The sequence below is a fragment of the Anabrus simplex genome, chromosome 2 (genome assembly GCF_040414725.1).
Source record: "Anabrus simplex isolate iqAnaSimp1 chromosome 2, ASM4041472v1, whole genome shotgun sequence".
Classification (NCBI taxonomy): Eukaryota; Metazoa; Arthropoda; class Insecta; order Orthoptera; family Tettigoniidae; genus Anabrus; species Anabrus simplex.
Genome location: NC_090266.1, coordinates 926,382,803 through 926,408,465, shown reverse-complemented (window position 1 = coordinate 926,408,465; position 25,663 = coordinate 926,382,803). Strand labels below are relative to the sequence as shown.

At 41.0% G+C, this 25,663-nt stretch overlaps 1 protein-coding gene across 1 annotated transcript in view; it reads left to right on the top strand.

Moving 5' to 3' along the window:
* Positions 1 to 25,663, top strand: part of SerT (Serotonin transporter) — a 1,090,530-nt gene that overhangs the window by 829,470 nt on the left and 235,397 nt on the right. Inside the window, exons 4-5 of the mRNA XM_067141695.2 lie at positions 4,104 to 4,287; positions 20,296 to 20,434. Of these exons, the coding sequence (XP_066997796.2) occupies positions 4,104 to 4,287; positions 20,296 to 20,434 (323 nt within the window). The remainder of the gene's footprint in view (positions 1 to 4,103; positions 4,288 to 20,295; positions 20,435 to 25,663) is intronic.

Genomic DNA, 25,663 nt, shown 5'->3' with positions numbered 1-25,663 from the left:
GGGAGGATGGAAGGTGTATGTTGAAAAGTAGAGGTAGTGAGGATAAAATTATCAACACCTATGGGGAGAAACTCCTAGAGATGTGCGCTGCGGGAAATTTGTATATTCTGATTGGATGGATGGAGGGCGACAGTACGGGGAAATTGACCTATGTTACTGAGAAGGGAGGTAGTGTGATAGATATGGTTTTAAGCTCGGAAGGAGTGTTGGAGGATATTGTAAGGATGGAAGTAGGCGATTGGATTGAAACACACCATTTCCCAGTGTGGGCTATGTTGAAAAGGGGGGAAGAGACGCATATAAAGAAGGAAGTTGAGATGAAGGATAAATTAGGGAGTGGATATAACAAGTACAAATGGACAGAGAAAGTGGGACGGGATTGGGATAGGGTAGTAATAGAGGAATTACAATTTCTGAAATATGGTTGGGAAGGTACGTTAGAGGAGAATAATATTGATAAAGCCTTGGAATTGATGCTACATCCAATAAAGACGATAGCACAGAAGGTAGAATGTAGAAGGAAGAAAAAGAAAGAGGGTGAAGAATGGTTTAACAGAGAGTGTGAAGGAATGCGGAGGAGGGTGCTGGGTGCGTCACAAGAGTATAGAAAGAAAGGTGCAGAAAGGGAGGTTTTCTGTAAGTTGAGGAAGGAGTATAAAAAGAAAATTTGTGAGGTAAAAAAGGCGTGGTTAGAGGAACAAACTGAAGCCATAAATAAAGAATGTTAGACTTACAGCATTCAAAAAGTTTGGGAAAGGATTAACATAATAATAAAGTTTGGAAGGAGGTTTTTTTTTGCTAGGGGATTTACGTCGCACCGACACAGATAGGTCTTATGGCGACGATTTTGGAAGGAGTCTAGAGGTAAAGAGCATTAAAGATGTACAGTGGGTGAGCTACTTTGGTGAATTACTCGGGGGTAAGGAGGAGGAATGCTGGAGGAAAACGGGGGTTGAAGTAATTTGGAGAAATAGAAGAGTGGCAAATTACGATCTGGACAAGGAAATTACGGGGGAGAAAACCTTACGAGTGATAAAAAGAATCAGAGGCAGGTCGGCAGGGGACTGTAATGGGATCAATAATAAGTTTTGGAAAGAAATGAGAGTGTGACAATGATAGAGGCATAGTGAAACTATTTAATAAGATCTTTGATCAGGGGAAGTACCCGAAGGAATGGGAAACAGTAATGGTATGTCCAATATATAAGGGGAAGGGTAATAAAAACAGTTTGAATAATTATCGAGGAATATCTCTGTTAGATTCCTTAAGCAAAATTTACACAAGGGTGTTGGCGAACAGGTTGTGTGAATGAGCAGAAAAGAATGAAGTATTGTCTGATTTCCAAGGAGGATTTAGAAGGAAGAAAAGAACTGTGGATAATATAATGATAACGATGACAGTTCTGGAAAAGTATAGGAGCCTGTCAAGAAGGAAGGTGTATGTGGCGGCAATCGATTTTGAAAAGGCGTTTGATAAGGTGGATAGGGAAGCTCTATTAGAGAAACTGGGAAGGTTGGGGGTTTCGGGAAAGATGATGAGGGCAGTAGAGGGGATATATCGGGTAGTCAGGTTCTGTATAAAATTGGGAGACGATGGGTTGAGCAGACCATTAGAGTCCAAGGTGGGCTTAAAGCAGGGGTGCAAATTATCGCCAATTTTGTTTATTTTATTTATTAACGACATCTTGGAGGGGCGTACCGGTAATTGGGAAGTACCGGTAATTAATGGGGTGGAGGTCCCAGGATTGATTTTTGCTGATGTGATTTTGATGGCTCTAACCTCAGGGGGGATGCGGAAGGCTTTAAATACAGTGTCTGATTTTGCGAAGAAATGGGCCTTGAAAATGAATGGGAATAAATCTAAAATGCTAATAGCCCAGGCACACAAAGGAAGAAGGGATGACGGGAAATAGGTTGTGCAGGGAGAAAGTTTGGAACTGATAAGCAAGTTAGAATATCTAGGGGTCATTATTAATAGTAAAGGCACCTGGAATGATCATATTAAGAGGGCGAGGAACAGAGGGTGCGCCGCCTTAGCTCAGTCAAAAACTTGCTAGCGAAATATCCGGGTATCAATTACAAAACCCTTTGGTTAGTTCTAAGATCGGTGATTTTCGGGAGGGTATTGTATGGCGCTGAAATTTGGGGGTTGGATGACAAAAGAGTTGAGTTAGGACGAATTATTACTAATTTCGGTAAGATGGTGATGGGGCTACCGATATGCACAGCCAATGCAGGGGTGGAATTAATGTTTGGGGAGGATTTGGAATCTGAGGGTGTGAAAAGAATAGTTAGATATTGGATGAATTTGATAAGACAGGAAGGAGGGAGGGTATTACACGCCGCGTACGCACAACAACGGAAGAGTAGGTATAAGGGATGCTGGCTAGATAAAATTAAGGGATACTTGGAGATGATAAGCCTGGGGTACATGTGGGAAGAGGTGTGGACGAAGACAGAAGCTAGAGGGATTAATGTACTGGTAAGGAGGATTAGAGATCTGGGTAGGCAGAAATTATTGGCAGAAAGTTAATTAAGAAGTTCCTTTAGTGTTTTAATAAAGTTGAGGAAGTAACGGGGATAAATATTAGATACGTTGATAGGTTGAGAAGGAGGGGGCTGGTATGGTGGTTGTTGGGACTACATAGAAATAAGGGGTGGACAACAAGGGGTAGAGATAGGGCAGTATATATACTTTGTGGGGCGAAGAACGGTGATTTTCACTTATTAGGTGAGAAGAAACAAATAAGATTAGAAATAGTTTACTGAATGCCAAACATCGGAAGATTTTAGGGAAAGGGGATGAGCAGGGTATTATAAGGTGTATTATTAAGGAATGGGAATACGGAGAACTGAACAGGTATTTATGTGCGGTAAAAAATTCCTGTGTGAAAAAATGCAAGAGGAAGGGCCATAGGACGATATGTCAGGATGTAAGGGAGAAGTGGTTAAGAGTATGAGGATATTAAGTCGTTGGATTTTGTTGGAAAATTTAGAAGCTAGTGAAGTGTGGGTGATGTGGATATAGTGAAGTAGTTTGAATTCGAGCCTGGAGGCTAAGTAAGACAAAGTGATAAAAAAGGTTGTGGAGGTGGCGAGGTAGTGAGTGAGTAAATGTTTTGGTATCTTGGAATGTAGAGGCCTTACCGATTGCGATATTGAGTATTGTACGCAATTGTTGTCATTTGGTTTACTTGAATCCAGAGGAATTGGGTCATGGAATAAAAGAATGCGGAGTAAGCAGTAGTGATTACAAGGGCGTGAGCCGAATCTGTTGTAAAGCACAGTCAGCGGTTCTTGCAGCATAATCTGTTGTGAAGGTCATATGGAGTGTACAGTCATGTGGTGAATGCAACGTCAGGGTAGGGCCAGATTAGTTGTTTTGAAGTAGATTTTTGTTTTTTATTATTATTATTATTATTATTATTATTATTATTATTATTATTATTATTATTATTATTATTATTGTTATATTTAATAGGGTTATTGCTTTGTGAACATGTATATGGGCTGGAAGCCTGTTTTGTTCATTAATAAATACAAATAAAGAAATAATATGAATAAAATTGTATAAAAATGGTATCCTTAAGAAGGGTCATAGAGTACAATATTCACTGATACTTCACAATATGTGTACACTTTTTCTTATAATACCCTTAAAGAATTAAATATGGGAGAACATCTTTTTAAGTTTGTGATGAATTCTACGAGTACCGAGTGAGTTCGCTTCAGGGTACGGATCGTGTGCTGTAAGCTTGCATTTAACGTTGATTCGTAATCCGCTGCCGGCAACTCTGAAGTTGTTTTTCAGTGGTTCCCCATTTTCACATGCAGCAAATGCCGGAGATTTACCTTACTTAAGGCCATGGCTGACAGCTTCCCAGGCATTATCCTTTCCTACCCCAGCGTCGTCAAATAGTGTTCCTACAAGTACATCAGTCACAATGAAACTTTGAGCAATAAATCAGTAGAGTCTAGAATGTTACCACTGAATGCATTTTTATGGTAATATCTCGCTCACTTAATTTTGCGCATAATGTAATTATTTTAGGAAAAAGGAGTCTGTACTCTTGCCATTTGAAAATATGTGTTTTATCTTTCTAGGTGTCGGCTACGCCATTTGCCTGATCGACTTGTACATGGGAATGTACTATAACACCATAATCGGCTGGGCGGTCTACTACCTTATTCAGTCTTTCCGCTCGCAACTGCCATGGAGCACATGTGATAACACCTGGAACACCAAGGCCTGCAATTCAACCGCTAGTCCAGCCAAGGAATACTTTGAGTGAGTATCATTACGTACCCTTGTCTTGTTCAGGAGATCAGTGTTTTCGCCAGAAAGAACCTCTTTATTGAGTTCTGATATACATCGACCTTTAATGTATAAGCCTAGATGAAACATCGAATATTAGCTCCCTTAGTGGATCAGTGGTAGTGTCTGCCTCCGGATCCCAAGATAACGGGTTCAAACCCGGCAGAAGTAATCAGACTATTGAAGGGCGGACAAAAGTCCATTCGACAGTTCATATCGTACGATGTCGACATGCAAAAGATCTCTGATGACACATTTGGTGTTCACTCGACAAAATTCATTAAAACTCAGTCATAGATACCTAAGAGGGATTCTGTTTACTCTGCCTTCTAGTAGGCCTAGTGTAGAACGGAATGTCGAAATTGACAAGCAGGCAGCTAGATAGATCAGACTAATATGCTTGCACACGTAGCTGAGGCAATACGATTATTCTTATTCTTATTCTTCTTCTTATTATTATTATTATTATTATTATTAACAAGAGCTGTCGCACCAAGCAAGTGGCTATGCGGTTAGAGTCACGCAGCTGTGAGCTTGCATTCGGGAGACAGAACCCCACTGTCGGCATCCCTGAAGATGGTTTCCGTGGCTTACCATTTTCATACCAGGCAAATGTTGGGGCTGTATCCTAATTAAGGCCATGGCTCCTTCCTTGCAACTCCTAGCCCTTTCCTATCCCATCGTCGCCATAATGCCTATCTGTATCGGTGTGACCTAAAGCAAATATTGTGAAGAGAAACTGTTGTGTCTCTGGAGAAGTGAAATAAGAGAGTCCACTACGGTTATGTTCGATTTTTTAGTATCAGCTGGATGCATTTTGCAACAAGGACTGTAGAACTCGATCATTGTGTCAGTCGTTCTCACTGTACCTTCTGCACTCTCCATTCTGTCTCGTCCTCGTGACATGCACTTGCAGTAGCTATTATACTTGCATGGCAGGCTCCCACGTTGGTCATTGGGTCAGCTGTAGGCTATAAAATTCGTGCCTACCATAACATCCAAGGTTCGAATTATAGTCTGAGCTACTTTTTCCCAGAATGAATAGACCGCAATGACGTAAGGCATCGAATACTCCAACTTTGGCCAAGCTAACTTCGGTGCTAAATGCTTTACTCCATTCTGACATTCACACGCGTCAATAAAGCAAGTGCTGGTTCTCACCCAGCATTCGTGAGGCAGCGATTTGGTGTGCCGTTTCGCCATGGCTGCTCAGAGATGATCACAGCAGTGACGGGTGTCAGGGGACATTGGACGTCTACCAGGCACTGGTTTAAAGAAATAATGTGTGTTAAAATTTTGCAGGCGTGAGATACTAAAATAATGGTGCAGTAGTTTTCACACTTGTCAGCACCGGCTTTCTTGGGAATAGGTATAACAGCATCCTGCCGAAAATCGGATGACAGTTCTCCTGTGTCGTATATCTTGCACACTAAATGGAATAACCTCTCCATGTTGGTTTCTCGTAAGGCAGTCGATAATGTCATCAATTCCAGGTGCCTTGTTCCTACTTGGGTGTCTCAAAGCTCTGTCAAATTCTGACCTCAAAATTGGGTCTCCCATTTCATCAGCATCAACAGCTTCTTCTTGTTCCACAACCATATCATCTACGCCTTTACCTTGATACAACTGTTGGATACGTTCCTGCCATCTTTCTGCCTTGCTTTCTTTCCGTACATGTGATTTTCCATCTGCACATATGGGGAGTAGATGATGGAATTGTAGCATTGGATGCAGTCGTACGTACATTTGCCACTAATTATTATTATTATTATTATTATTATTATTATTATTATTATTATTATTATTATTATTATTATTATTATTATTGTTTCGTTTCGGCCAACTAAGGACCACGTCATTTCAACTGTTTCCCTTGAACTTTAATGTTGGCCCAGTATTCCTTCATTCGTATACGGTGTTGCTCCTTTCGCTCTTCCGTCCACGCCTTTCCAGTTTTCATCTTCGGCTTTGGTAGGAAACTCTGATGTTCTTGGAGTTTTTTTCTTAAGTGGGACACGCTCCTGGATATCTTCAAATGAGATCCCAATTTCCTGCAGATCTTTCTGTATCTTACTGAACCATGCCCCCTTTGCCTTTTTCTCTTGGAGGAAAGTGAAAATGCGGTTGGTTAACCGTGTTGAATTCATTCGGCCCATGTATCCATAAAAAGTAATCCTCCTTTTTCGCATCACATCAGTTATTTTCTCCACATGCGAGTACAACTCCTGGTTGTGCCGTCTCCTAAACTTGCCGTTGTCTTTGACTGGACCTAAGATTTTTCTCAAAATCTTTCTTTCCTTGGCCTCCAATTTCTCCATCATGCCTTTCTTGTTCATGGCGAGACATTCCGCTGCATATAGAGCCTCTGGCTGGATAACAGTGCAATAGTGTTTGATTTTTGCATTCAGAGATATAGATCTTTTGTTATAGACATTTTTAGTCAGATGGTAAGCCATTTCCATTTTATTCATGCGTGAAGGAAAGGCTTATTTTTCGGACAAGTTAGGTTCTATCCATTCACAAATATACTTAAATTTTTCAACTTGCTTGACTTTTCCGTGAGTCCCTTCTAGCTCACTTGGCGCTAGTTTGATGTTTGTAATGAATTTTGTTTTCTCAAAGGAGATTTGGAGGCCCGCCTTTGCAGCTTCTGTTTGAAGCTCGTTGATCTGCTTCGTGGCCATATCCAAGGAATCAGCGAAAACCGCGAGATCGTCTGCAAATGCTAGACAGTCAATTGAAAGGTTCTTGTTCTTGTGGTCTAGTCTGACTCCGCTTTCGACTCCTTCATAACTCATTTCTCTGCGCCATTCACGGATCACTTTCTCAAGAACGCAGTTGAACAACAGAGGTGAGAGACCATCTCCTTGCCTAGCTCCTGTCCGTATTTCAAAGGCCTCTGAAATCTCTCCTCTAAACTTCACTTTTGAGATAGTGTTGGTGAGAGTCTGTTGGATGATCACTCTTGTTTTACCGAACAAGCCAAATTCCTTTAAGATCTGAAGTAGGGTAGTTCTATCAATTGAATAATAGGCCTTCTTAAAGTCGATGAACGTTACTACAAAACGCTTGCTCCTTAGTTTAAGATATGAAAGGACAGATTTCAGATTCATAATCTGCTCCACACATGACCGTCCTTTCCTGAAACCTCCTTGGTAATCAGCCAGCTCTGGATCTAGCTGTTCTTCTGCCCTGATTTGAAGAGCTTTCGAGAGAATTTTGTAGGTTATAAGTAGGAGGTAGATGCCGCGATAGTTGTTAACATCCGACTTGTCGCCTTTCTTATGAAGTGGGTGGATTAGGGCAGATGTCCAGTCACTTGAAATTCTTTCAGTATTCCAGATTTTATGTATGATGTCCGTTAATTTCTCCATTGCATTGTCACTAGCAAACTTCCACAATTCAGCTATTATCGAATCTTCACCCGGCGCTTTATTATTTTCAAGGATTGGATAATCTGTCTGACTTCCTCTTTCGTAGGTGGAGCTGAATCTCGGTGGACTGTTGTTTTATCTTCAAATGTGAATCTGGACATTGGAGCCCCGCAGTTAAGAAGGGATTCGAAGTATTTTGCAAGGATCCGGCAGTTTTCCTTGTCGTTATGGGCTAGGTTTCCATTGGAGTCTCTGAACTGTAGGCTCGGTGGGTCGTATTTCCTCAAGTTGCTTTTAAATGTTTTATAAAAGTCGCGTGTATTTTTCTTCTTGAAATCCTGCTCAGTTTGAGCCAGCTGGTGTTTATCAAAAGCACGTTTAACGCTGCGGATGGTTTTTACTACACACTTTCTCTCATTCAAGAAGTTTGTCCAGTTGACTTGGTTCTTTAGCGAGTTCTATTTCTGCCAGGCGAACTGTCTTTGCCTTATCGCTGAATCGCATTCACTATTCCACCAAGCATGCTTCCTGGGCTTAGTAAGCTGAACCGTCTCTTTAGCTGTTTTGACCAGGGCCTCGCGCAGTTGTTCCCAGTTCTCTGCATCCACCGATTGTAGTTTCTGAGTGAACTCATGGTTAGATCCTAGTTTTTCTCTATCAAATCTTTCAGTCCTTTTGGCTCGAACTCTCCTTGTGTTTCTCGGGAGCAGTTTGATTTTTACCTTGGATAGATAGTGATCTGAGTCCAGTTTTGCTTGTCTTAGAACTTTGATGATGATGATGATGATGATGATGATCATGATGATGCTTGTTGTTTTAAGGGGCCTAACATCGAAGGTCATCGGCCCCTCTTAGAACTTTAACATTCTGAATTTATCTTTGAGCCTTCCGTGCGATCGCGACATGATCAATCTGGAACTCACCAAGGTGGTGATTTGGGGATTTCCAGGTTTTCTGTTTCTTGGGCAGGTGTTTAAAAGCAGTAGACTTCATTACGAGGTTAAATGACTTACACAGCTCTATTAGCCTTTCTCCATTACGATTTGTTCTGTGGTGAGCAGGATACTTTCCAACGATGTTTCGGAACTTTCTCTATTTGCCTACCTGGGCATTGAAATCTCCAAGCACGATTATGGTACGTTTGTCTGGAATCTTGGATAAAATCTCCAAGTTCTTCCCAGAATATATCAGTTCCCTCTGGGTCTCTCTTGTTCGCTTGGTTGATCGGCGCATGGACGTTCACAATAGTATAAATTTTGTTTGTGCTTCGAAAGGACAGAGTCGAGACTCTGCTATTCACAGAGGTGATATTTGTTATTGAGTCCAGAATCATTTTATTGACAACAAATGCTGTGCCAAGGTGGGGGACAGTTGGTATGACACGTTTACCAGGTTTACCCTTGAAGATTCTGTAACCTTCAGATTATGGTACACAGATGGCTCATGGACGGAGACGGGCACAGGCGCCGGGGTCTGGGGGCCTAAGACAAGGCTCTCCCTTCCTATGGGTAAATATGCTACTGTTTTCCAGGCTGAAGTATACGCAATACTAGCCTGTGCTGTAAATATATGGAATATGCCTGGACACAGAAGACACATCACTATTTGTAGTGATAACCAGGCAGCGCTAAAAGCACTATGTGCAGTTAAAACAACATCAAAACTGGTATGGGAATGCCAAAGGATGTTAGATCAGCTGTGTGAGCTTAGCTCAGTTACCCTATTATGGGTTCCTGGGCACACAGGTATCAGTGGAAATGAAGAAGCCGACAACCTAGCGAAACAGGGCTCAATGGGTTCCTTCACAGGACCAGAGCCCTTCCTGGGAGTGTCACTCCGAAGTGTGAGACTGGCAATATCCCAATGGATAAACCAGTCTCACCTAGATATTTGGAAGAGGTTAACCATAGCAAGACAGGCACGTGAACTTATCAAAGGGCCTAGTCAAAGCTATAAAAAGGTCCTAATGAATTTGAATAGGACCAGAATGAGAATGGTAGTTGGACTGTTAACAGGCCACAATACCTTACAGACACACCTACACATCATGAAAATCACCCAGGATCCGATGTGTAGAAGATGCGGTAAGGAGGAGGAGACCTCCGCGCATGTGTTATGTCAGTGCGAGGCTTTTGCAAGCACTAGACATCGATACCTGGGCTCACATTTTGTGAGCCTAGAGGACATCGGGAATGCCAAAATCCGGACACTGGTATCCTTTATAGGAGCACTAGGGCTGGACTAGGCAAACCCGTTCAAGGGGCACAAAGGGTCTTCATAGACCTACGTGTGGAGCTCTGCGAAAACAGGGCTCACCCATTTCTTATCTATCTATCTATCTAACCTTCAGATTCAAAGGCCTGCTCATCTGTAAATCTCGTTTCCTGAATTGCTGCAATCAAAATTTGCTGTTCTGATAGGATATCTGTGAGCTGTTTCAGTTTTTCTACCTTCTGGAGAGAATTGGCATTAAAGGTAGCAAAGAAATTCTTGGCTCTATGTTTGATCTTTCGTGGAGTCTCCGATACCTCCGAGCATGTCGGTGCAGGCTCCCCAGAATCCGAAGGCCCGCTAACGTCGTACAAGACGACGGTGGATTGGTTACTCCCCTGGGGTAGTAGCTTTAGCTGAAATTTCCTCCATGCTGTTTTCACAGTTGAAAAACTGTAGACTGGGGTCGGTGATATTTCGCACCGACCAAGGTACTACCAAGGTTGTGAGCCTTGGAGCCCCCAGCATTGATCGGTTCACCGACCCAGTTTCCCGCTGGGATTGGTTACCCAACCTTCCACTGGGTTGCTCGGCTTAAGAGGGGCACCTCTTGTACGTTACGTGCTGGAGTTGGAGTGAAAGAGGCTAGTTGGATTCTCTTGCTGAATCCAATAGTTTATTGTTTCAGATGATCGCAACGACGCATTTCACTCCCATTTGCCAGGGCCGTGAAGACCCCTCCTAGGTTGACTCCTAGGACCAATTATTATTATTATTATTATTATTATTATTATTATTATTATTATAAAAGTAAGCTTTACTGCAAACAACGATGTGTGAAGAGATGCGTACACGGGCAGATATTGTTAAATAAATTGTTAAGTATTGGTTGAAACTAAAAATGGGAGCAGAAGGTGGTATTCTAAGAATAGTGAACCAGCAACAAGTGAATCAACGAAATGAGGGCTACAAAGTCGGTGGGGTGACGAAACTACTTGATGGCTAGGGATAGGGTAATACTGGGACATAAATTTATCAAGAGGCGACACGAGATTGTTCAGTAGGGTGCTCGAAAGGGTGGAAGACAAAGAAAGGCAAACCGTAAGGACAGTACGCAGGAACAAGAAAGCACTAATATAATTTTATATAATAAGTAAAAGATGCTCGGCCTCTCACCGCTGGATACCGTGGTTCAAATCCCGGTCACTCCATGTGAGATTTGTGCTGGACAAAGCGGAGGCGGGACAGGTTTTTCTCCGGGTACTCCGGTTTTCCCTGTCACCTTTCATTCCAGCAACACTCTCCATTCTCATTTCATTGCATCTATCATTCATTAATAAATCACTTTGAGAGTGGCGACCCCATCGTACTAACAGCCTATATCTGCTTCATTCATTACATCCCTGACCCGGTCAATGACTGGGAAACAGGTTGTAGGTTTTCATTTTCATTTTCAAGTAAAAGATGGCAATAAGGACTGAAATGTTGAGAGAAAAGTGAGGGAGATAGTTTTGTGCTTGTTTGTTGGGAATGTTATAAATAAAGGAATAAGGCAAAATATAAGGAATATTAATGCATTTTACGCAATTAAGATACGGATGTGGCACATCTACTCAAAGATTGTAAACAAACATAAGGGAAAATTAAATAGTTGGAAAGGAGATAGTTAAAATTGGAAATGAAACTGAACTTTACACTCTTGATAAATTATTAAAGAGACAATGAAAAAAGGAAGAACAGATACACTATGAAATATTTTCATAGAAATATGAGAATAGAAAAATCTAAAGAGAGCGGAAACAGCAAAGGTGAATGTAGGAAGTTTTAAGGATATTCATGTGGAGGTATCCTCGACCACAACCCACACGGGAAAGCTATGAATTCGCCCATTTTGTTCAAACGTTGGGAGGCTGATCTAAGTAAAAAAGAAACAGATATATCTCCGAGGGTTTGTTCCCCTAGTGCACTGTCACTGCATTGTCCCACATAGAAGGCTTGCAGTGCTGTCTCAAGAGACGCCGGTTGCAGAGTAAGCTTCGTCCTACAAGTAGCCACGGCAGGTCCGTGTTCCGTCAGCTATGCACTCCAACCAGCCAACTGAGCAGAGAACCAGTGGCCAATGCTCTACCGTGGCTGTGCACCTCTGTATTCGGAAGACGGAGAAGGATTGGTCCCCACCGTCAGCTGGCCTGAAAATGCTATTCTGTGGTATTCCATTCTCCTGCATTAAAATGAATGCCACAGAGTAATATAGGCCATAGCCGCCAACCCTCTCACCTTCACCAAAAACCTCTTTCCCTGATATAAAATTCCTTGCCTGAGAGACGGAGTCACCGTCTAAGAGGCCGCCTCCCCGTCAGGGGAAGAGTGAAAACAATGAGTGGTGGTATCTCAAAAGCGCACTAGCTGCCAGCATCTTGGAAAGGTGTAGCTACCCCACTGACGAGACCAATGCCACACTGGGGTGAAACGATGGTAATTCCGCGATTGAAAAGGCCGAAAAAGTTCGATGTTTTTAAATTATAAGGACAACTTTCTCCTTAAGGAAGGGTCAATGGCACAAATCCTCGAGCACGCATCTGTTTATTTTGACTCAGATCAATCTCCTAAACTTTGAGAAAAATTGGTGACCTTACAGCAGTACTTTCCCCTTGATAATTAAAGTCTAGGAAGTACCTCAAAATTCCGAGTTTGTCTAAATACTAAAAATAAAATATTTTTGTGATATTGTATCCATAATCCTATGGTAAGAAGGGTATATTATTATTATTATTATTATTATTATTATTATTATTATTATTATTATTATTATTATTATTATTATTATTATTATTATTATTATTATTATTATTATTCTACCGCTTTTTCCACAGCTGTGGGGTTGCGGGTACGAACTGTGTCGCACATGTGTTTTTACGGCCTGATGCCCTTCCTGACGCCAACCCTACATGGAGGGATGTAATCACTATTACGTGTTTCTGAGATGATTGGTAGTGTGGTGTGTTGTCTGAATATAAAGAGGAGAGAGAGTGTTGGGACAAACACAAACACCCAATCCTCAAGACAGAAGGACTAATCACATGCTTTTGAAATCGCCGACCCGCCGGAAATCGAACCCGGGACCCTCTGAACCGAAGGCCTCAATGCAGACCATTCAGCCAAGGAATCGGACAATAAGGGTTATATTCGTAAATTATGTTACTTTCTTTCTAACATTTTGTTAGTTGGAATATCTTCAGCATTTTGAAAAATAGTCCGCCTCTGTGGTGTAGTGGCTAGTGTGATTAGTTACCACACCCGGAGGCCCACGTTCGATTCCCGGCTCTGCCACGAAACTTGAAAAGTAGTGCAAGGACTGAAACGGGGTCTACTCACAGCCTCGGGAGGTCAACTGGGTAGAGGGGGTTCGATTCCTAACTAAGTCATCCTCGAACTGGTTCTCCGTGGTTTTCCCCACTTCTCCTCCAGGCAAATGCTGGGATGGTACCTAACTTACAGCCACGGTCGCTTCCTTCCCTATTCCCTTTTCCTTCTCTCTCTTTCAATATTCCCATCCCCGACAAGGCCCCTGTTCATCATAGCAGGTGAGGCCACCTGGACGAGTTGTATCCCAGTTGTATCCCTCCGACCCAAAGTCTCATACTCCAGGACACTGCCCTTGAGGCGGTATAGGTGCGATCCCTCGCTGAGTCCGAGGGAGAAACCAACCCTGGAGGGGGAGTGATTACGAAAGAAGTAAAAGAAATATCTTCATTATTTTGCATTATAAACAGAAAAGATCTAAAAGAAAGTAGCAGTTCAGGGTGATATCCTACCAAAGAAAAAGTAGTGTCGCTAAAATGTTGCAAACATTAGAGTGAGAGGACTTGGGTGTAAGGAGACAAGCTGCTCGATTAAGCGGCATAATAAAATAATGGCGTGTGGCCTCTGGGAAGGCCTGATTCCGGTTCTTCAAGCCGACGGCCTATAGGCGACCTACTCGTCTGATTAAGCGTAATGTACGGAGCTGCCGGCGGAGAGATGGCGTGGAATGACGTTAGTAGATGATTAAGCTTGAATGAAGTTTTCAGAGTAGGAAATAAGTTATCATAATGTGAAGATAATCTTGAATCCAAGAGGACAAATTGGCGGAAATGTTCGTTTATTGGAAGAGGAATTAGGGATTGGAATAATTCACTAAGGGAGATGTTCGATAACTACCCGACTTCTTTGAAATAATTTAAGAAAAGTCGAGGTAAACAACTCATAGGGAATCTGCCAAGTCACAGCCCTAAATGTAAATCAATGTTGATTGATTGATTGATTGATTGATTGATTGATTGATTGATTGATTGATTGATTGATTGATTGATTGATTGATTGATTGATTGATTGATTGATTGATTGATTGATTGATTGATTGATTGATTGCAAAACACGAATTCTCTCTCCCTAGTCGATTATCATCTGTGATTGGGAGAGAAGAGTATTATATTTATTCATACTACATGGCACTACAACCCTACCAAACGACTGCTGCTCAGCCGGAAGGCCTGCAGATTATGAGATGCCACCTGATCAGTGCAACGAATCCTCTCGGCCGTCGTTTTCAGTTTTCTCGACCGATATAGCCATCTCACGGTCAGATAGCTCCTCAATTGCAATCAAGTAGGCTGAGTGGACCTCGAAACCAACCTTCAGGTCCAAGTATACATCCCTGTCCAGGCCGGGAATCGAAGACCGGGCCTCCGGGCGAGAGGCAGGCAGGCAGGCGGGGCCGGTTTTTAACATATATTTCATTAAAGGAATAAAGCGTACATAGCGTTCGATAAATGCAGTCTACTTACTAAAAATTAGGATTTGTTTTCACATCTAATACCTGATGATAAAATTTGAATGTAAATCTTGCACTGAAGCCACATCAGGAGCTGCGTAGCCAAGGTAGTAAAGGCGTGCTTGGATTACCCGGAAGGACGGGGGTTCGATTCAACATCATGTAGTTGAAAATTTTCAAAGCGAAATATCTACGTCTGGAGAGCAACATGGCATGAGGTTCACTCAGCTTTCTTTAAAAAAAAAATTGCACCGCGTTAATTTTTTGTGAGCAAAGAGTAGGACTAACCACTCTAACCCAATTTTATTTTTGGTGGCTTTACGTCGCACCGACACAGATAGGTCTTATGGCGACGATGGGATAGGAAAGGCCAAGGAGTTGGAAGGAAGCGGCCGTGGCCTTAATTAAGGTAGAGCCCCAGCATTTGCTGGTGTGAAAATGGGAAACCACGTAAAACCATCTTCAGGGCTGCCAACAGTGGGGTTCAAACCCACTATCTCCCGGATCAAGCTCAGAGCCGCGCGCCCCTAACCGCACGGCCAACTCGCCCGGTCTATCCTACTTAGTGGCCAGGTTGCGGAAGTTGTGAGGTCATCACTGCCGGCCAAGGCGGCCACGGTTCGTATTCCAGCTCATGCTTGTGAGATTTTTGAAATGAAAAGTCACGTTTCTGTGATTCAGATTCCACATAAAACAGAAGATGTGACTATTACACGATGTTCAGTCACGCGCAAGTACAAGCTTGCTTAATATTTAGGTTACAGAGGCCTTGATGGCCTGTGCCGGTATGGCTTCAGTAACATCACGTACACTACTGCTGTAGATTTATGTCTTTGGCTTAATGTAAAGGATATCTGTGTAAAGTCGGTATTCACTAACCACGGTTATGGAATACAATACGATAAAGCAGAAAACCTTTTCAAGTTTGTTAGTACAGTCTGCTCTGCGTCGCACCGACACAGATAGGTCTTATGGCAACTATGGGATAGGAAAGGGCTAGGAGAGGGAAGGAAGCGACCGCGACCTTAATTAAGGTATAGGCCCAGCATTTGCTTGGTCTAAAATTGGGAAACCACGGAAAACCATATTCAGGGCTGTCGAGAATAGGGTTCGAACCCACCATCTCACAAATGCAAGCCGAGAGCTACGTGACTCAAACCGTGCAGCCACTTGCTCTGTCGGAAGACCTTCAAAGTACAACTGAAGATCAATTCTGAGACATCTTCCTTCCTCGTGCAGACTTTCTCCCCATTATCCGTAAGAAGGCTCGCGACAGATGGGCAATGAAATAGACTATAACTATCGCAATAAAGGATGTTGCTAGGCCCCATGAGCACCGACATCAGACACCAGCTATCATAATATAACTAAAGTTTTGGACTCACCCAAGTGTGAATAATCCCCCCGTGTGTAGCATATATGAATCCCAAGTCATTTTTCTGTACAAAGCCATGTACAGCACGGTCAGTGTTGTTTACAAAACGGTAAAAATGAAGTATATCCATTTTATACAGATATACCTTCCTGTTTTACTTCCTCGATGTACGTTAATTTCCATTTCTAAGAAACACATAGTGGCGTAAAAATATTTCTGATCGATATAAAAAAAGGAGTGAATTGTAAAGACTAGCACATTCAGTGAAAAACAGTAGTCTCTTTAAAAATATTTTTCTAAGTGTACTCAAAGTGTTACCTCTTGTTTGTTTCTTTTCGAGGAATATATCTCAGTGCTTTGTTTTAGTAAAATGTTCCCAGTTTTTGCCGGCTGTATGGTTATTTAGTTACAGGGCTAGAACGCTTGCAGCATTCTATAAAATCTTAATATTTTAAAATGTCACAGGTTGATGTCAGTAATATATACATATTATTTTAACTAAAGACATTTTTCAGTTCCGTAATATCTATATTTGAACTGAAACGTAAGTTCCACGTACCCTAGCATTTTGCACAAGAATATGAGTTCATCCATAAATTGATTAAACTCATTTGCTCCATTGTTTCGTCTATTGTTTTAAGTCTGTGTGATTCGAAGTCTGATTAGCATATATGCAAATAGAAGTATTAAATAGACATCTTAGGAGCCAATTCGGATATTTACCTAAGAGCTACTGGCCCATGCAAATAACATTCAAGAAGTATTGAAATACGATATTCACGACAGAATTAGCATTCCAGAAACGATGTGCTCTCTGTTGGCGCTTTATATTTCCACTTCAATTCTCAAGCGGTGCCATTCACTCGAGTTGGTATGCATCTAAAATTACACAGACGCGCTGACGATGAAGCTTACCCTCTTCCTTTTGGTAAACGAAGGTCAGTCGAGTATTGCACTGCTATGTGGTAACATGATGGTCGAGGACATTTCTGTCTAGTTCTAATGAATGTGGGTTCTGGACGAAATTAATCTGAATGCATCCTGCCCTTGAACTAAACAAAAAGTCCGTTATCAACCGGGAAAGTGAGATAAGGTAAAAAGGGGATATGCAAAGGAGTACATCGAGCAAAGGAGAAATATACTTCCAGATTTTACAGAATGTAGAATTCTGAAATGCTTTCAGGATGTCCCCTTTTGTCTTGAAATTGATGTTATTACGAGCAAATGTGTCATGTAGTTTAGGTTAGCATTTGGTAATGAAAAATGAAAACCTACAACCTGTTTTCCAGTCATTGACCGGGTCAGGGATGCAATGAATGAAGCATATATAGGCTATTAGTGCGATGAGGTCGCCACTTCCAAAGTGATATTAATGACTGATAAATGCTATGAAATGCGAATGGAGAGTGTTGCTGGAATGGAAGATGACAGGGAAAACCGGAGTACCCAGAGAAAAATCTGTCCCGCCTCCGCTTTGTCCAGTAAAAATCACACATGGGGTGACCGGGATTTGAACCACGATATCCAGCGGTGAGAGGCCGACGCGCTGCTTTCTGAGCCACGGAGCCTAAGCATTTGGTAAATATCTTGAAAGTTCAAAGGAAGTAAAACTGTTTTCTGTCGTCAGCTCTGAAGGTGGTTTTCTGTGGTTTACCATTTTCACGCCAGCCAAATTCTGGGGCAGTACCTTAATTAAGGCCACGGACGCTTCCTACCCCATCGTCGCCATAAGATGGGGTCGGTGCGAAGTAAAGCAACTTGTAAAAACAAATTTCATCCAGGCTGTTCGGGCATGTTTGCATTTTGATAATGAGTAACGGTACGCATTGTCCAGACGGTTGAGTATCTGTGATCTGTCCTTAAATAGGTGAATTGCATACGTTCACCATCCAGCGAAATGATCCTGCGACCGAGATGATGCCCTGTTTTCTCATTGTAAGTATTAGGAGTCGGACCCTGGTTGAATGCAGGCCTTCTTCATTGTTGAACATGTTGCAATGCTCTCCCTCGCCTCTCAATGTACAGGAGTATGAAAGTAGTGGGTGTTAGACAAAACATTATTCTTCTCCTGTTTCATGCAGTATTGTGGTGTAGACGGTTATTATGCTTCAACAGCTTTCTCAATTTCTTTGTGACAACAGAATCCATTATTTTCCTCTATTCCGGTGCTAATTATTGAGTTTGGTAGTTCTTACGCTTTTTCCCGCAAGAAAAGGAATAAGGTAAACCATGGAGTTGGAGAGGGAGTTTCGTGGATGCTTGACAGTTGGCAACTGTTGCCCTCTTAACTTCGTAGCCGAGGAGACAGCAACCTTCCTTCAGATGATAACTTAAAAGCCCACATAAGTAAGTACAATAGAATCGTTGATTGCAGGAAGGGCTTAGGTCCACATTTTTATGAAAATGAGCCAAGACTATTTTCACAACCCCTGAAGATAGACGCATCAATGAGCACATAAAGGAACCCGAGTCCGGCATGTCTAATGTACTAAATGCTACGATCATTTTCCTGTTGAGTGCGAAACGGTCTGCAATCCAGGACTGGAGTACTTCTCTGCAATCAATTGTTAGCATCCATGTAAATTAAATTATTTACTCTCTTATAATAATACTCTGTTTCATTGTTGGTATTTCTTACTCTGTATTTGCATTGTTAGTTATAATTCTATTTCAATAGGTGATCGGTATACAACAGTGCTAATATTGCGATCTCTTACTGTCATCAGTTCGAATTCTGTTCTGATAAGAAAGGCATTGACGTGGCATCTCAGTACATCAGAGGATTATGTTCTCATACATTCTTGCTAGGATTATCAGAGCAACCCATAAAACTACCTACTCAGTTTGCCTATTCTGAAAACTATGTACCCATTAATACCAAAAAGATGCCAGATATAAAGGAGTCAGTCCAGTATGTTCAAGAAGAAGAAGAAGAAGAAGAAGAAGAAGAAGAAGAAGAACTCCAACAATTCTGGCGCTCTATTCTTCAGTGGCCAACAGTGGAATAAACAATATGCCGGTGAATTATACTTGGCTGCTGTAGATTTTTTCCTTTTTGTACTACCGATTTATATTGGTGTTTTTATATTCTGCAATTTGCTAGGAGATATTCAACATTGGACATTCCTATGTCAAATTATTTGTGCTCAAGATAATACTTCGTATTAGCATTGCATTTTGTGTCCATTTTGATTTCAAGTTGGTATCAATATTGGAAAAATTATTTTATTCTGTGTGTTGTGGACAAAAGTGACTATTAATGTTAGAGAAAAATGTGTTGAATTAACTACATTGTTAAAAAAGTATTTATTATGGTTGAATAAATTTTCATTGGATATTTCATGACACTTAATATCTTACATAATTAATTAACTGAGCAGTTTAAACTGTTGACGGTTGTAGATTTCAGAAAGGATTTAAGTCCAGCAATTTTACAAGTTGATACCGCATACATTACACATGAAATTACTATTATTTTGTGTTTATACAGTGAGTATATATGCATATTTGTAAACTAATAACAGAGTTTTAATGTGACCCAGAAATTGCTAAACAGTTATTTTTAGTTTTCTCAAAAGTAGGTTTTCTGGACTTAAGTCCTTTCCGCAGTCAACGATTCAATAATGATTGCTTATCAGTATGTTGGTACAGATTCAGTATCTTCTGAGTTCGAACTTCTCGTAGGTCTCATGATCTCGTAATCTCCACTATTTAATTCGTTCAGGATCTTAGTGGCTGTTTCTTCTTCCTTGTTGAGTGGGGTACCAGTTTAGGACACTTTTGGATAACTTATCGTACAACATTCATTGGACACATCCAAACCAGTTTAACTAATGTACTCTTTACATTCAGTAAACTGAATATTTTGATCTCTTGATGTCCTAAATGTTATTCATGAATATGTTTTAATTGCAATGCTACCGATCCACAGGCTCTTCATTATCATAACCTAAGTATTGTCTTTTTTCCTGTAGGTATAATTGCATTTCTACAATTTCGACGTTTTTAAAATGATTCCTATCCCGTGGTGAAGTACGCGACTTCCTCAATATATATTGTGCATTCACCATTCCCTAGGCCATATTTTATTAAACGTATTATTATTCAAACAATTTGCACTCTCACTTGTGGAAGAGTCACTTTCAGGCACTAAGAACTATTATTTTCAAATGTTAATACCAACGTTAAATTATAATTTCACGTTTCAGACGCGCTGTTTTGGAGCAATATCGCTCCACAGGACTGGACTACGTGGGTGGCATCAAGTGGTCCCTGGCATTGTGCGTAATGGGAGTCTTCGTTCTGGTCTACTTCTCCCTGTGGAAAGGTGTGAAAAGTGCAGGCAAGGTAACTTCAGCACTTCTCTTCTTATAATAATAATAATAATAATAATAATAATAATAATAATAATAATAATAATAATAATAATAATAATAATAATAATAATAATAATCACTGACTGGCTGTGGTACTAATTTCATACAAGACATTTCTGTAAGTATACAGATTCATCTTGGATTGAGTGCACATAAATCATCATCAGATACCGATAGATAGGATACAAAAAGTAGGGTTCTAATGGTGCTGTGATTTGGATGCTAGTATTTCGCCCTGGTGAATGAGGCACTCAGTGAGCATAAAGGGATTTTTGGTTGAAAAGTAGTGTGGCTCATGTGAGAACACCCGGCCTTGAACACTTATCCAATAAATAACATGAAACAAAGCGACATTCCTAATTAAATTGACAATAAAATGTACTTTTCCATATTTAGTTTCCTTGATTCCTTTATAAACTGTTATGACAGAAATTAATATGAAAATAACGTAACAATAAATGTTATATTTGTGTTACACGTATATTTTGAGTACTAGAAGGTGATAACATCATAAAGTGTGAATTTCTTTCCTCAACAAACCAGTGATAATTAACCATAACACCAGATTATTTGATAACTGAGTGATGTTATTTAAAATAGTGAGTATACTCTCTTCCTTACAATGTATTGTATGATAATATCATGTGACTTTTGTATGAGTAAACTGAATGTAAATAATATGTATGTTTAAACATCCAAAATAATAACACATAAGTTTACTAAAACACATCGGAATTTTCATGATAAAATTATAACAGTATAAAACAAAATTGTGGTAAATATCGTGGTCACTTCAGTTCATTTGTATGTTTGACTTTGTTTTAATCTTTATATATACTGTATCTCTCTCATTCTTCCTACTGGTATTGATTGAACATCTTGGGCCAGAACTTGAGACAGATAAACCGAGGCAATATCGGGCCGTGAAGTATGGATCAATTAGAAGTCACGTGCGTGATGAAATATAATTTTCATGAATTGTGTCCTTTCATTTAGTTTAACCCATAATACAGTAACAGTTGCTGATCGTAATTTAATATTATAAATCCAGCAACATCATCAAGAACAGTAGCATTATATTCCTAAGTGTACTTCGGTTTCCTTCCTTTTAATTAATACGAAATTACTAATTTTTCCTTATTAATTAAAAGGATTGAACAAGTATAGTTTCTTTAACATTTCATAAGTTTTGCTAATAATAGTCTACCTTATATTGAGTTTCTTATACATATAGTTATCGTAACAAATGTAGTATTTACCGATCCAGAAATTGTTTCAGTCCAGGTATGCAAAATTATCGAGGAGTCAACTCATCGTATACACTCCTACTGTACGAAGTAGTGGGCCCAAACAAAATATGGTCTTCTAACAAGATAACAACATTTCTTTAATGGAAACTCAGATGGGAAAAGTTGAACTTGTTCTTAAATTATAATGATGCTTCATCAGAGATGTGAAATACCCGACTGGGGCACTTAAATAAATGAGGATCCGTAAGCTGACTCCTTAACTCCAGAAATAAATAGCAACTGTATTACAAATTAAACGTATAGATTTAATTACACAGTTATCTCGGTGTGTTTATAGTATGTATATTGCATATGAATGTAATGTACCTTGACACTGCTTCTCTTAAATCCCTCAGAAGTAACGCATAATAATAAAAATATTATTTTTCAGAAAAATGATGTAGGCATATAGTGTTCCAGGCTTCCGTTTACATTTTAAATAAAACTGTTAATATCGAAGAGTAAGGGATGAATCGTAAATCAATGTGGGCAATTTTCTTTAGAAATAAAATTTATAAATCCCTAGGTCCATTTTTTATTGTTTCAAGATCTGATCTTTCTTCCAGTCGCTTAGTTGTTACCATCCTTATCCCGCAATTATCAAAATTAATCTCAAAATGTAATTATATATTGACTGAATCTGGAATGTATCTGCCATTATCCAAAATAACAATCAGGTTTAAAACCGTAATGGATTACAGCCTCAGGAACTTATTTTGTGTTTGGTTAATAATTGTAGTTCTAGTTTTGTCAATTCCATTCGTGCACAAATGTTGCGGCTGCACCTTTCTTAAGGCAATGGTCGCTTCCTTCCCACTCCTAGCCATTTCCTATCCCATCGTCGCCATACAGTGGCCACGTCCTGGAAAGCGTAACATATAGTACACGGACACAGCACGAGATAACGATGTATTGGAGCGGTACCACGCATAGGGCAGCAGTGAGTCAGGCTCCGTGCAGAATGGATGTGACGAGGTAACTTCAGTGCTGGGGGTGGGAAGTACTGGAACACCCCCCATACTAGCCGTACCGGTCCCCGTACGAATTTCACCTCATCCCCAAAGTGAAAGTTGTGGTTTGGGACACGAGAGGACATTGTTAAAGCTGCAAAACATGAAATTGAAAAATTCACACATGGTGAGGTGACTGGTATCTGACGTCTCCGCATCACTGTCGACGTGAAGTATACAATCTAGGGGACTACTTTGAAGATTTACTGTTTGACACCTGGTAAACCTACTCGGCATTATTCCTACATTCCTCTACAACTTACGCTCCCCATTCCCATCTGCCTGGTAGATCCTGGATTCATGCGAAAATGACTTATGCCCCAACCGTCGCATATATTTATCACTAAAGATCTTAGCAAGGGACGAGATTTTCTGTAAAATATTCCACTAAGTCATTGTATTAGGAAGTTTACACTACGAGTAAAGTACCACTAGCCCATGCAGAAGAAAATATTCAGTCTAAATTATCTACAGTCTATCGATCCTTAAATATTGTAACAGTTCGCGTAAATAATACAAGACTGGGCATGTTGGCCGTGGGGTTAGGGGTGTGCAGCTATGAGCTGGCATCCGGGAGATAGTGCGTTCGAACCCCACTGTCGGCAGCCTTGAAGATGGTTTTCCGGGTTTTCTTCATTTTCACACCAGGCAAGTGGCCGTATGTCAATTAAGGCCATGGCCACTTACTTCATACTCCTAGGCATTTCCTACCCCGATCGTCACCATAAGGCCTATCTGTGTTGGTGCGGCGTAAAGCAAATCGTAATTTAAAAATAATACAAGCCTGTTTCGTGCATGTTATAATTTCCCTCGCCTATTTGTAAACACAGTCATTATTCTCTAACCAGTACTGATGTGTTTCATCCTTTACCATCACAGTAAGAACTGAATACTTTTCAAGGGTGGGATTCGAACTCTCCAATGTCTAAGTCCATGGGTACTCGTCACACAGGCTTGTACTTCTCCAACACTGACACAGACAAGTTATACGGCGACGGGAAGGAAGGAACTGGCTGAGGCCATCCCGGTGTGGAAATAAAAACCACGGAAAGTCATCTTAAGAGCTACCGACAGTGGGGTTCGATCCCACTTTTTCTCGAATGCAAGTTGGTAGCTACGTGATGTAGGCCGCGTAGCCACCTCGCTCGGTATTCTGAAATCAGAGACAGCATATTACGTTATCCCCGGACAGAAAGTTAAGCCAAGATGGCATGCCAGGTGAGTGGCTACGTCACTGGATTCTCAACAATGTGATAGCGGTTCGAATCCCAATCAATGCCTGTGGGATTTTTAAATACTACGTCCCGCCCTTGGTTTTAGGAGTCCGCGTAAAAGTGCAGATGCCGGGCTGAGTGGCTCAGACAGTTGAGGCACTGGCCTTCTGGCCCCAACTTGGCAGGTTCGATTCTGGTTCAGTCCGGTGGTATTTGAAGCTGCTCAAATACGTCTGCCTCGTGTCGGTAGATTTACTGGCATGTAAAAGAACTCCCGCGGGACTAAATTCTGGCACATCGGCGTCTCCGAAAACCGTAGAAGAAGTTAGAGGGACGTAAAGCAAATAGCATTATTAAAAGTACAGATACCGTAGATATGATCACAACATCAAGTCGCATAGAACTAAACGCTTGTTTGTTTTTAATTGTTAGCAATGACTTACGTTACAAGCCACAGTGGGGACAATGTTCATCGTGTAAAGTGATACGTCATAGACCATTTCACGAGTTCTGATGACCTAAAATCTAGTGGAAGTGTCCGCAAGCCCGACTTCATATTTGTTAGCATAGTTCGAGTAGTTATTGCGGCTCAGGTGTCTATATTCACAGCTCTCGTTTTCATTTGAGCTTATCGTCGCCTGCTTCTGCGTCAACTTACGAAGGGAGGGAATTTCACGAACTCTCATAAAACTTGGCAACATTACTTGTATAGAAGAACTCGATCAATCTTTGACATTGATCTCTGCCCATACGTAAGTATTAGTTCGCAGAACCGAAAAGCAAAACGAGGTTTTTAATTTCTCACTATGGACTTCTACTCGCACTGGGCTCATGGAATGAGGAAGTCGCGCTTATGTTCTTAGTCTTTTCTTTTCCCTAAAACGAATCTTTCGCAGACGTGATGGTTCAACGGATAATTCAACGGCCATCATCATCATCATCATCATCATCATCATGTCAGGCTCCACAGCTGAATGGTTAGCATGCTGGCCTTTGGTTCAAGGGACCCTAGGATCGTTTCCCGGTCTGGTCGGGGATTTTAACTTTCATTAGTTAACTCCTATGACTCGGGGCCTGGGTGTTTGTGACGTTTTCAGCATTAGATTTCATTCTCACAGACGAATAGGTGGTCGCCTATACGGCGTCAAATCGAAAGATCAGCACCAGGCTTCTAGGGAGGCCACACGCCATGTTTTATCATAATAATATTCGCAGCTGCACCCACGTCGATCATATTTTGTGGATCTAAGTGATTGTGCCCTTCGAGTTTCGTAAAAATAACTAGGCTACATCGAACAAAATTGTGTAGCAGTTTAACCTATTGCAGTGAAATGGATTTGATTAAACCTAGGATAAATCCTGTCAGAGGTTAGAGCAGCGGAGGACAGAAAGCGCCGGTGTGACGTCACCACATTCCGCTGTTTATGCTCCCAGTAAAGAGAATTTCGGCTTGTGATGTCACCGTGTACTGACTGCACTGCATTCCCGCAACCTCAGGGGAAGAGGAAATGGTTTGAGGCGTGCGGGATGCAGCGGTGTAGGAGAGAAAGGAAACAGATCTGGTATCGATAATACAATTAATTTGTTGGACATTGTAATGTTAACCCTTTGGATGCCGGCCCATAATACGGCACCATATGCATAGAATGCCAAGCATGTTTCAATGGATTTTCCATTACTATATAAA